Source organism: Podarcis pityusensis (assembly GCF_964106645.2).
Source record: "Podarcis pityusensis genome assembly, chromosome: 2".
NCBI lineage: Eukaryota > Metazoa > Chordata > Lepidosauria > Squamata > Lacertidae > Podarcis > Podarcis pityusensis.
The window spans coordinates 35,024,120-35,037,274 of record NC_138029.1 but is presented as its reverse complement, the minus strand read 5'-3'; the positions used below and the strand labels follow the sequence as shown (position 1 = coordinate 35,037,274).

Genomic DNA, 13,155 nt, shown 5'->3' with positions numbered 1-13,155 from the left:
CCTCCAGGGCTGCTCCTCAGGCCCAAACTGGATGGTCACTGGGGTGTGTGGCTGCTGGTGGCTCAACTCTTCAACCCACGCCTCCCTCCCAAGGAACTTCTACCATTTTGCAGGACTACAGGGACTGTTGCATTATAACTATAACCAAATGAGGAATACGGGTATTCCAAGAGAAAGAGGAAGACTGGAGATGAATCATCATAACCATCATTAAAAATAAACCCAACAACTCTGGGGCAGAAAAAGCTATGCACGACCCACTGGTGCCCTGTTTAGAGAAGTTTTTAATGTTTGAATCTTTATTTTGTTTTTAATGTTCTGTTGAAAGCCGCCCAGAGTGGCTGGGGAAACCCAGCCAGATGGTTGGAGTAGAAATAATAAATAATACTGTAGTTGTTGTTGTTGTTGTTGTTAACAACCTCCCAGGAACAAGTGGAGGCACCAAAGGATGATACCCTGGCCTAGCCCTCTCCCTGCAAGGGGCTCCTGCTACTGAGAGAGCCAGGAAGAATCATCAGAGATCCTTTTGGGACCAGTGGGCACATTTGGAAAGCTGAGTAACCTTGATGGGCACCATAAGGTAAAGGGTAAAGGGACCCCTGACCATTAGGTCCAGTTGTGACCGCCTCTGGGGTCGCGGCGCTCATCTCGCTTTATTGGCCGAGGGAGCCGGCGTACAGCTTCCAGGTCATGTGGCCAGCATGACTAAGCCACTTCTGGCGAACCAGAGCAGCACACGGAAACACCGTTTACCTTCCCACTGGAGCGGTACCTATTTATCTACTTGCACTTTGATGTGCTTTCAAACTGCTAGGTTGGCAGGAGCAGGGATGGAGCAACGTGAGCTCACCCCGTCGCGGGGATTCGAACCGCCAACCTTCTGATTGGCAAGCCCTAGGCTCTGTGGTTTAACCCACAGCGCCACCAGCGTACCATACACACACACAAACAAACATACTACAGCCTCACAAACATGCCTCGCAGGCACACACACATCCTGCTAACAATTAAGGGGGTGGGCAGAGCCAGACAGTCTCTACTAGATGGGAGGAGATGCTTGGGAGGGATGGCATCAATCAAGCTGGTCATCTCCCAAGTTTCATAGATCAAACAGTGCCGGAAGAGAATTTGTCCAGAGCCGTCAGAAAACCATTCTGAACTATCTCCAAGGATGGATCATTCTAAAAGGGACTCCCTGACTTTGCTCAGTAGCAACCACATGTCCCCACCCCATAACATCTTGTTTCAGCCTATGGCTCACAACAGAAACCTTAAACCAATGAAGAACCTGTATGCTCCATATTACGCTCCCCTTCTCCCACCTACTGGCCCACTTCTCTCAAAGGCACGTTCCTTTGAAACCCACCTTCTCTCGATAAAGCAACAGGGATAACCAACCTCAGGAGATGTGAGGAAGGAAGCTCTGGCCCAGGCATGAGACACAGGCTCTGCCTTGAACCAAATAGGTTTGTTCTTACTTCAGCAGCAAGTAAGAGTGCGAGCGAGATTGAAAATCAGGACCTGTTCTCTCACACCAGAACTGCTGTTGGAGGAAGCAGCATGTGTCTGTATTCCAATGGACTGGGAATCACGGGGGGGTGGGGGGGGCAGAGTGCTGTGTTGAGCTCTGATCCTGCTATTGGGCTTCCCAAAGTCATCTGTTTGCCAAGATGCTGGACAGGGCGAGCCTTTGGCCAGATTCAGCACGGCTCTCCCTATGCTGTTAGCCCCAGTTCCCTCTAGCGGCAATGGAAGCGAGAATTCGCCAGCAGGAGACTGAGCCAACTCTCTTGCCTTGAGGAGCAGGAAGGTCCCTGATGTAGAGGCCAGACTCCAGCATGCTAAACATTTAGCTAAGCTAATGCTAGCAAGATCTGCAGCATTGCAATCACTGGGGTGTCATGTGTCGGCAGCTGGTAAGAACATTACTTTCACACCTTCCGGCGTTGCCACACGCGGACCCTAGCGAATGCCTACCCCATCGTAACCTTTTCTTACCTTTTTAGGAATGGAGGTCAGGTTCTTCCCAGTTGCCATGGACATGATGGAACTGTGAGGAGGCTTGCCCAGGAGGGACACACTTGGAAGAGGAAACAAAACTAGAATTAGCCTAGATATTAGAGCAGAACCACAACGGAACCTGCTGAGACTACTCACATGAAACCCCCATAATGCTGTATTGTGTTTAATGCTGTATTGTGTTTTTAATACTCGTTTGGGAGCCGCCCAAAATGGCTGGGGAAACTCAGCCAGATGGGCAGGGTATAAATAAATTTGTTGTTGTTGTTGTTGTTGTTGTTGTTGTTGCCAGCTAATGGGGAGGCCCTTTTCACACAGTTCCTTCCTGCACTGTCAAGTCACTTCAAGCCAGTTCACAGTTAACCAGGTCACAACAGGCCTCCCCTCGCTCGCTTGTTTATTGCCTCCATACCCAACACAGTTCCTGCTCAACTAGTGAAAAGAACAGCAGATTTAAGCCTTGCAGCTGGGATAAGGGAAACCTGTGGGCCTCTGGAAACTTCTGTTAACTCCCAATATTCCTGACCATTGGGCATGCTGGCTGGGGCCAATGGTAGCTGAAGTACAACATTATCTGTGGGCTGTAATGGACAAAAGCAACTCAGCACATCTTTTTTGCAGAGAGAGAATCTACAGGCCAGCACTAGCAGAGACGAACAGTGCTAGCGTAGCCAACTCTCCACACCATGAAGGCTGATCCATATAGGCATTATGGACTCCACATGGGCTCCAACGTGGTGGCCAGAACATGAAAACCAGGTGCCCGTCCCCCGTGTGGCCCCATTTTATCTTAGGAAAGAAGTGGAGCTCCTGCGAGCATCCCCAAACTAGAGCATGCTTGTGAATCACAGCGAGAAACCTTACTCACCTTAGCAACGGGTAGCAGAAGCAGGAAAGCCACAAAATGTCGGTGGTACTGAGAATGGGGGGCAGCTGCCCCAGGCAAGAAAGGAACTAAGCAAAAGACAGCAAAAGGCACCATCAGTGGAAGGATCAGAAGACCGAAGGGCACCCACCAGCAAGTCATCACACCCATCTTGTAAAAACAAGATGGCGACTAAGAAGGAGAGGGAGTCCAGAGCAGGGAGCTCATGCCATTGGATCCCAAAGGGACCGTGAAAGAACTCATTTGTTCAACAATTTTGCATATTTGTTCATTTTAGTACACCACCTTGGGTGCCATGGCAACAAGGAAGTATATAAATGCAAAAACCAACCAATTAAGGAGCCAGCAGTTGCTGCTACACACAGAATGTGGTGCACAGGATTCCATTGCCTGGGCAGCACTGTACTGCTTTTCATTTTCTTTTTCTTTTTTTAATGAAACATTCTGCTTATTTTAACATAACTCTTCCAGGCCTTGTACCTGAAGACATGATAGGAAGTTCTGTTTTGGGAGGTGAAGAACTGTGTGTGGCTAGCCTCTGCTAAGTGCTTGGAGAGAAAACACTCTCAAAAAATCCTTTATTTTGAAAACCAGAACAAAATTAGAAAAGCTAGTACACTTTGCCTTCCACGCATATACTATTCCAAATGAAGAATTTGGGGACCAAATATTTACGATTACAAGATGCTCCATTGTACGCTTTGGACCTCAACCAGAATCAGGGCAGCCTTCCACGACACAAGGATAATGAATACTGCTAGCAAATATCCAACGTAAGCAGCTTCCTTTGGGTCTCTCCTCCTCTTAGATGATTTGCAAGACAATCAGTCCTTTCTGCTTCCTGATGCCATTCAGAATAACTCACCTGGATTATGACCAGAGTCAGCTGACACTGGAGAAGGAAGAGGAAGCATTTGCGAATACCGTAAGTTGCATGCCGGGCCTAAAAGAAAGCATATATAAAATGGATAGTATGCAAGGTATGAGTAAATATATTGTCAAGGATGAGTGCAGTAAACAGATCCACTTTTAAAAATATGGATCAAAACTGAAAGCTTCAATTAGGTTTTCTTTTAAAAGGAAAGAAAACAGGCTGGAACGTTCTGTCCTGCCAAATAGCTTCTCTGCATCAAGAAGAAAAATAAGGATGGAACAGTTATTTTATTAAGTCTGGAAGCCCAAACAGATGCTAAAATGTTATATTTAAATGATGGAGATTGTCACAACTGTGTTACTACCAGCTCAAAAGAAAGGGGGCTTACCTGTTCTATAAGTCTGATGAGCCCAATGGTTTCTTCCGGATAAATAGTCAGGGAGCACGATAGGCTGTTCAGCTGGCCAGACAGCTGGAGAGGCGTGAGCTCATCGGAGATACGGGTCATGTTAGTGCTGGTGGCGTACCCAAACGTCTCCCAGGAGCAGCGAGAGGGGTAAAGAGGATCCAGGGCTATGCTGTACAGACAATACTACACAGGTTAGAGGAAAACATAATGGGGAGTAATAAGCCAGGTGCACCCAGCCAAACACCTCGGGGTTACAAAACTGATCTAAAATACAGAGGTGTCCAACAATATTGATGCTTTTTAAAAAGTGAACTAGCGGGCTGCAGATTCCTTTCGGACCATCCACAGCAAGGCCACCAGCTCTGCAGGGAAATGTCCTGAGACAGGAAATCAGAACAGATTGGACTGAATAAAGAACTCTGATCATAGATCATAACAAAAGAACTGCTAGGAAAATAGGGGTCCACTCAGTCAGCAGTAAGGAGCATTGTAGCCTGTTCCTTTTATTACTTTATCTGATAAATGTATACCCCACCTTTCCAAAATTAATTTGAGGCAGCTTACAGATAATATATAGCACACGTCACAGAATCAAATAAAATCAGCTAAAACCAAGAAAAAAATAGATCAGCATAAAAGCCATGGTAAAGGAAACCTGCTTTTACAAAACTCCCTTGTTTAAAAAGCAGCTTTGAGGATACTTGGCCCAGCATGTAAAGGTTTGCACTTTACCAAGTACAGGAGCAAGGGCAAGACGGAACAGTGAGGGCCGAAGGAGCAGCAAGAGCATCTCTGAATCATAAGCCTTCTTTGATATTTGGGGGGGGGGGGTGTGTGAGACTGGGCCAAGCATCCAGCCTCCCTGCCACCAAAATAATTCCCACAAATATTTCCCATCTCTATTTCTTCAAACAAACTCTGTGTCATTCATTTAAAACCCTTTGATTTTCAGAAGGGTGCTTTTAACAGAATAAGCTTGATGGATGAATAAAGCAATAACAGCTTGAGGGCTCAAAATGGTCTCCTTTGCCTTTATCTAAATTGATTGCTGCACCTGCTCTGACCTGCTTTCCTCTCTGCTTCTCTCCCATTCCTGCTTTGCCAGAAGAGCAGAAGATTTTATACCTTTGAGGACGGGGTGAGGAGACTGTGGCCTTCCAGATAGTTGGGGTCCCAACTCCAGACAGCGGGGCCAATAGTCAAGGAGAGTGGGATTGTAATCCCCATTCCTTTTTAGGAGACCAAGAGCCACCAGCACGGAGGAAGGTTCTCATATGCCACATCAGAGATCCGAACGATGCCACCAAGTCCAACACTGAGCCATGCATTTTGCAAAATAGTTGTAGGCAGAACATCCTTTCCAAGCAACTCTGTGGCAAAGGTTGCTGTTGGAACAGATGTTCCTTATGCAACTATTTCAGACAACAACAGGCTCAGCGTGGGATTTGTTCTAAGCAGTTTTGTCAAAAGCCCTGATGTGGCATAAAAGGTACTTCCTCCACATTGGTCTGCTTAAAGGTATTGCAGGGAGGTATCAGATAGCGGTAGTTTTGTACCCAGGGCAAAGGAAAGAAAAAGAGGAGTGCTTTTCAGGTCTCCCTGGGACTCTGTATGGGGATGCAATGGAAGAAAACAAAGAAAGTCAACACAGAAATGGAATCAGAATGAAGGAGTGGTATGAATGAGGACAGACTGAGCTTCTCAAAGCCAGAAACCCAGAGTCTGGGTGCATCTGACCCATGGGTAGGCAAACTAAGGCCCAGGGGCTGGATCCGGCCCAATCACCTTCTCAATCTGGCCCGTGGACAGTCCGGGAATCAGTGTGTTTTTACATTAGTAGAATGTGTCCTTTTATTTAAAATGTATCTCTGGGTTATTTGTGGGGCCTGCCTGGTGTTTTTACATGAGTAGAATGTATGCGTTTATTTAAAACACATCTCTGGGTTATTTGTGGGGCATAGGAATTCGTTCATTATTATTTTTTCAAAATATAGTCCGGCCCCCCACAAGGTCTGAGGGACAGTGGACCGGCCCCCTGCTGAAAAAGTTTGCTGACCCCTGATCTTACCCATGTGTAGGCAAACTAAGGCCCGGGGGCCAGATCTGGCCCAATCGCCTTCTAAATCCGGCCCACGGATGGTCCGGGAATCAGCATGTTTTTACATGAGTAGAATGTGTGCTTTTATTTAAAATGCATCTCTGGATTTTTTGTGGGGCATAGGTATTCGTTCATTATTATTTTTTTCAATATATAGTCCGGCCCCCCACAAGGTCTGCGGGACAATGGACCGGCCCCCTGCTGTAAAAGTCTGCTGACCCCTATTCTTACCTGATGTCGCTCTGAAGGAAAAGGCAGTTGTTGCGCAAGTTGGCAGAGCTGCCGAGGCAGCAAGTGACCTCCCCGTATTCCTGCATGATCTTAATCATCTCACACATGGCTGCAAGAGAACCAGGAAAGGGGTTAAGTGTGTTGACACCCTCTTAGTTTCCACCCGGATCTCCCCATCTCAGCGACAAAGAATCCACTAGCCTGAGCTCCACTTACTTTCTGGGGTGCAATCTGTAAACAGAGGAACAAGCAAAGGCACGTTGTCAATATTCTGCAGGTGGGGCCTCACCTGGTGGATTCCACGTGGCAGTTTGGCCTGGAGTGAAAGAAGCGGCAATTAAACAAGCCAAGGAGACGGTAGACGAGGGTGAAGGCTAACAACAAGCTCAGGATGAATCAGATTCCCCGCAGCTGGAGTGATAAAGCAGAGCAATGAGATTGCTCTAACCCCTGTTCATTGCCGGATAAATTGGGCTATGTTAGGAGGAAGTGCAAACTGACATTTGCCAGAAAGATTTTCATTGCCATCAACCACTGACTTGCTCTTAATCCACCCAAACAAGCTACACTCTGCCCTTCCCAGATGTTACACAGCCAGCAACATAACTACACACAAGTCTCACTTTACGAACACAATGCGTTCCCAGGAAATCACCCATTTCTCCGTGGTTTTCCCCTGAAATGGCTGCAGCCAATCAGCAAAAGAGAGACAAAATGGCAGCCACCAACCAGCAAAGCTCAAAAAAAAGGAAGGAAGCCAGCTCTTTGGATAAGGGAATCTGTGAAGCGTATAGCGAGGCTTGGGTGGGTAAGTGAAATTTCAAATAGTGAGTGTGCAAACAGCAGGAGAGCAAAACCAGATTAAGAGCACAATTCTTCTTTTAAAAATCTGTTAGTTACCACCAAATATTACAGTGTATAATACAAATTACAACAGATTAAGAACTTCTCTGCTCACACAGCTCAGAAAGAGAAAGGTTTTTCCTTGTGTAAATTACATAGACTAGCCATCCCTTATAGAAAGTAATCTTCAGAGTGCAAAGTCTGCAGCCCTAAACGTGATTTACGAGGGAAAATGAAGGCAGCCAGAATAATTTATGGGTAAATGTATAAATGATTGGGCAGAAAAAAGTTACTGTGGGTCACTCAACACTAAATACTTATTGAAGGCCTCTAGTTTAGGATTACACACCACCAGTAAGAGAGAAAGAGAGATTTGCAAACTAGGTGGATGAGAGGTTCAAATCCCACTGAGAATTGAAGCATAGGGGGCCACCAGGGGGCGCATTGGAATATGGCCGACAATAACATCTCTCCGACCCACATGGGGTAATTAAGAGGCTGTGATGGGAGTATGCAGCCTCCCTGCCACCCCAAGGGAATGGGGGGGACTGCCTTGCCAGCTGTGTCCATAATTCACCCCCGGATTCGAAAGAAGGGGGTGAGGACACTTGGCACAAAGCCCTCAGGTGACGTTGGCTCTCCCTGACGCTGTCTCTAATCGCGCACTGGTTCGCATTAGCACGAAACATATAACTGGAAATATATAATTGGGAAGAAGCTAATGCACATACATCAAGTGAAGATCGGGAGTAAAGACTGCTGATTAATGGGATCTCTGCGTGCGGAGTGACGGGTTGGACAAATAAATCAAGTGAAGAATCATCATTAAAAGACTGGTATGTTGGAGTGAAACAGAAAGGGGGGGAGGAAAAAACCTTTCTTATTTTGTCTTATGTGAGTACCAATAACCCTCCCCTCCAGAGAGAAGAATCGTTGCTAATTACTAATCACAAGCAGGAACTAAGAACTGTGTGGAAATGAATTACCGATCAAAGACAGGACTGGTGGAAACAACGGGGAATGGAAAGAAAGTTCTATGACGCAGTTAAAAATGGACTTCCGTTAAGACAGGCTTGCCGGAGGACAAGGGGGAGGAGGACCAGGGTCATCGGAATGTGAATGTATGGTTATCGGAATGTGATCTTGACCCGGTAGGTCCCCCTGAGACATAGACTGGCAAGCCTGTAGAAATCAACGGACAGACTGTGGGAATGTTTTTTACGGAGATGTGGAAATGGCGTCTGTCCTTTATGTGATATGACTATTGGAGAGTGTAAAACCCACACAGAATATGTTTGTTTGTAACCCGCTTGTGAACATTATCAGAGATCACAAAGAAAGGAATATATGATAACAACAAGAAGATGAGGAAAAAAACAAAGAGACTATCTGGACAGAACTGGATATAACTGTTTAATTAAAGCAGCAGCAGAAAGAGCGAAGTTTGGATCCCTTTCGGAGCTTGAAGTATGGGTACCCCCAACAAAAACTTTAAAAATTTGGCTGTATAATTTGGAACTAATGTGATTTGGAATTAATGTGATTTGATTGGCCTGTTAATAAAAATTATATTTAAAAAAAAAGAGAGAATTGAAGCATATTAAATGTAACCCTTTCCATGAGCATTCCTAAGATGAATGAAAGAGATCAGTTTGAAGTAGAGAAACTAGACACTTCAAAGTAGCATCCTGGCCTTCACAGATGATAGTATTACTTCTCTCTCCAATAATCCACCCCACCCCACCTCTATTCTTCTGGCATGTCAGTTCATGGTACTTAAACTATCATTTTCCCTTCTTCTGAAGCATCAGCAATAGATCCAAAAGCCCATTTTATCTCCTAATCAATAACTTTTCTCCTACAAAGTTTAAGTTGCATTATCTTTCATTTTGCTTTAAGGAAGATGGCAGCAATTTAGGGGGGGGGAATATTTTGAAAGCAAGCATTGTTTTCAATGTTGTGGTATTTTCCCCAGTGTTGTACCCCCCCCCCCCATTTTATGATCTGCTAAAGAAAGACATGTGCCAGCACATCACAGACCATGTCAATTTTGAAACACCCCCCGCAATGTGTGACCCCAGCTTGCTTGCTCAAGTTTAGTGTACCCTGATAAATTCACTAGCTTAACTCGTCCTGTTTGCATTCTTTTAGCAGGGGGCAGTGTTGCAGGGCAGAGCCACAGAGCCACCCTCTCAACACTAGCAGCACCTCAGCTTACCTGGGACAGGGCTAGGGCAGCAGGAAAGGTGAGATTGTGTGGATGCACTGGCAGGGCTCCCACTAATGCATCCACCCTAACTCCAACCTCACCTTTGTCCTCCTCCCCAGCCCTCTCCTGGTAAGCTGCAAGGATGCCCTCACCACAGCAGCTACCTCTGCATCCTTAAACAAAACAAGTTGCTGCCTCCTGTTATGTAGGCTTAATCAATTAGGGATGATTTAAGGAAGCGGACTGTTAGGGTGCAATCCTATACACACTCATCTGAAAGTAAGTGACCTAAATGGAACAGACTTCTGAATAGACATGGATATGATTAAGCTGTAAACGGCCTCTCAAGAGGTTTAGAGAAGCAACAACAGCCATCAAGTTCATTGCTGGGAGATACAGTCAAACGCTTTGGGTTCCTAAGTAAGGTGTCCTGCTGTCAGTCTCACCCTATTGCAATCCTCCAGGAAGCTGGGGATGTCACTGTCGGTTGGCTGAAAGCTAATAAGGTCGGAGTGTCCTTCCTCCTCCATCAGCAGAAGCCCCTCTGCATCTTCTCGGGAAACTGGCAAGGACAGAGAAAGAAAGCAGTGTTACGGCTTGGAAGGCTCACACCAAAACGCCGACACAAGGCACACCCCCGCCCCTCATGTGGCTTTGTGACAGCCTGGAAAAGCAAGCTTGGATTTTCTGGGTTCTCCTAAAATAAGAGGTGTTTTGAAAATGACTCATCTAACCAGAGCTGGCAGTATCAGTTCAGAACTTTGCTGAGTTTTAAAGCGTCTGTCTCCTTCCTCCTGCGCTGGAAAAGACCGCAAAAAGAATGTACTACGTGGAAAGGCTGAAAATCAAGACAACCATATCCCAGCGATGACAAAAAGCTAAACAGATGTGATGGGCTGCAGCAAAAACCTCAGGTATCAAATTGGACAGAAGAGGCACGGCTTCTGCATAGAACTAGGTTTGTCTTAATGTTTCCAAGAAGGGAACCTCTGCCTTTGATAACAACATGGAATTCAACAGGCAAAGCTTTCCCTACCCAGATGGGGAGAATTTCACCAGTTGGATGCCTGTACTGTATATGACATTATTTGTAAAGCCTTGGTGCCCCTGGCTTTAAGGCTTTGAGAAATTAACGAACTGGGACTGTCCCATAGAACAGCTATTCTAAAGTTTGGCCTGGCTTTAGTAATAGTGACTGTGTTGCTGACTGTAAATCTCATGGGTTTGGTTCAATCGTCAGATGGATTTGCTTTGAACAAACACTTGCACTGCAGCCGCCATTCCCCTTAGGGCTATTTGCTCACCCTGCTGTAGATCATCGCGCAATGAGCCTGCATGGCTGGGGCTGGAAGGAGGGATTTCGGAACCAGGCACATCTCCATTGGGTGTCAGGGATATGTGGCAATTCCAGCCGGTCTCCAGACCCATCTTCTCAGCAAACACCTGTGGAGGAAAGGCACTATGGTAGCAGCATAGCCAGAGTGGGAGAAACATATATATATAAACCCAGGAATAATCTTGCAATCTGAACCAGCCCTAGGATGAGTGGGGTGGCTGTGCCTTTGGCATGGCCGTTGCAGGAACACTGAGAAGTGATAGAGTAAGTCAAGGGAAAGCCTACCTTGCTCTTGAGCTCATCTTCCAGGGAGAAGTAGACAAAACGAATGCAGGCATTGACAAGTCCCTCAATGAGGCGGACGACATCTGATCGGGCCTGATACTGGGACGAGACCATTCCCATGAAGATCTGGCCACTCAGAGCCTGGATGCTGTCCTCCTTCTCCATCGCTTCCCCAATCCCTTCTTTGGGCAGGTGAAGAAAAGGCAAGTGTGTGGAGGCAGGCATATAGAGACACAGAGGAGGAATAGGCCCAGGAGAACAGAGACATACCCATAAAATAGAAAGACACACCAAGAACGCAGGGGGAGAGAAAACAAAAAGTTGCCCATCACTTCTAAGCGGTAGCGGTAAAAGCTATACAAAGGGTGTGTTCTACTTAATATAGTTATGTTGTAGAACAGGCATAGGCAAACTCCGGCCCTCCAGATGTTTGGGACTACAATTCCCATCATCCCTGACCACTGGTCCTGTTAGCTAGGGATGATGGGAATTGTAGTCCCAAACATCTGGAGGGCCGGAGTTTGCCTATGCCTGTTGTAGAACAACGAGGATCATTTTAACACATTAAGGCCTGGTCTACAGAGCCAGCAGGACAAGGTGGTAGAATTCTCTGCAATTGAACGTATTTCAAGTCCACTTAGTTAGTATATTCACTGTTAAATCCCATACTGACCGTTTTTGTCGTTTATGTAAAGAATTATGCAGAAATTCTGGTTTTGGTGTGCTGGCTGTTTGTCGTAATAATAAACATTGACATAATATCTCCACTTGAGCCATTCTGACATGCCCTTCGGAGCAAAGAGCAGCACTTCAGACTGCAGGTGAAGGACATCACACACAAAAGTGATCACATCTAGGAGAATGCGTCCAAAGCCCAGGGGTGGGGGATCTGTAGCTCTCCAGATGGGGCTGGACTACAACTCCCATCAGGCCCAGCCAGCATCGCTACCGGTCAAGGATGATGAGAGCCGCAGTGCAGCAACCTCTGGAGGGCCCCAGTCGCATTTGAGAGCCCATCGCTCTCTCCACTGTGTTAGTCTCCTCCTTAAAGGGAGCCTTCAAAAATGTGACCCACCCCACTGGCAGTCTGAAGAAATGATGCAGTCCATTCTGCCTGCTCAGAATTCTACCACTTTATGTCAGACTTAGGGACACGGGTGGCGCTGTGGTCTACACCACAGAGCCTAGGGCTTGCTGATCAGAAGGTTAGTGATTCAAATCCCCGCGACGGGCTGAGCTCCAGTTGCTCAGTCCCAGCTCCTGCCAACCTAGCAGTTCAAAAACACGTCAAAGTGCAAGTAGATAAATAGGTACTACTCCAACGGGAAGGTAAACGGCGTTTCTGTGCACTGCTCTGGTTCTCCAGAAACAGCTTAGTCATGCTGGCCACATGACCCGGAAGCTGTATGCCGGCTCCCTCAGCCAGTAAAGCGAGATGAGCGCCGCAACTCCAGAGTCGTCCGCGACTGGACCTAATGGTCAGGGGTCCCTTTATCTTTACCTATGTCAGACTTAAGATTCTCTCCCCAGAGTCAACCTTTAGTCTTTGTGCTGTTACTTCCCATCTATTAAAAGCTATGCAACTCCCTGTGAAACAGGGCAGGTCAGCCTCCATTGCAAATGTAGGGTTGACTAAGAACAGATTCACATGTTGCCTAACATTTTTATTTATTTCTAAATCAGGTATGTTAGTGTACCCCACCCCACCCATCCCTCAAATAATTATTGTCCATGCAAGAGGACAATAAATGATGGGAAACAAGAGGCAAGTTGAGGAACAGAGGTGGTTTGTTACCTATAGCACAGCATTAAAAGCTAGTAACAGAACACACACAGGAATGTCACCATGTTCTTAATTCCCATTTTTATGCCATTTGGTGAAAGGTAGAGGTAGGATTGGGAAGGCTAACTATCACCTCTTCTCAACAAGCACCAATATTAAGTGAGAATAAGCAAGTCAAGGCT

General features: G+C 46.3%; 1 protein-coding gene across 6 annotated transcripts in view; it reads right to left on the bottom strand.

Moving 5' to 3' along the window:
• Positions 1-13,155, bottom strand: part of TMEM94 (transmembrane protein 94) — a 70,740-nt gene that overhangs the window by 7,595 nt on the left and 49,990 nt on the right. For 5 of the 6 annotated variants that reach the window (XM_080993590.1, XM_080993592.1, XM_080993589.1 and 2 more), the window contains 9 exons: positions 11,191-11,372; positions 10,874-11,012; positions 10,016-10,131; positions 6,734-6,833; positions 6,518-6,626; positions 4,168-4,357; positions 3,771-3,848; positions 2,888-2,973; positions 1,999-2,080 (listed from right to left, as the gene is read on the bottom strand). In XM_080993590.1, coding sequence (XP_080849716.1) covers positions 1,999-2,080; positions 2,888-2,973; positions 3,771-3,848; positions 4,168-4,357; positions 6,518-6,626; positions 6,734-6,833; positions 10,016-10,131; positions 10,874-11,012; positions 11,191-11,372 — 1,082 coding nt within the window. The remainder of the gene's footprint in view (positions 1-1,998; positions 2,081-2,887; positions 2,974-3,770; positions 3,849-4,167; positions 4,358-6,517; positions 6,627-6,733; positions 6,834-10,015; positions 10,132-10,873; positions 11,013-11,190; positions 11,373-13,155) is intronic. The other variant, XM_080993587.1, reaches the window with a different exon arrangement.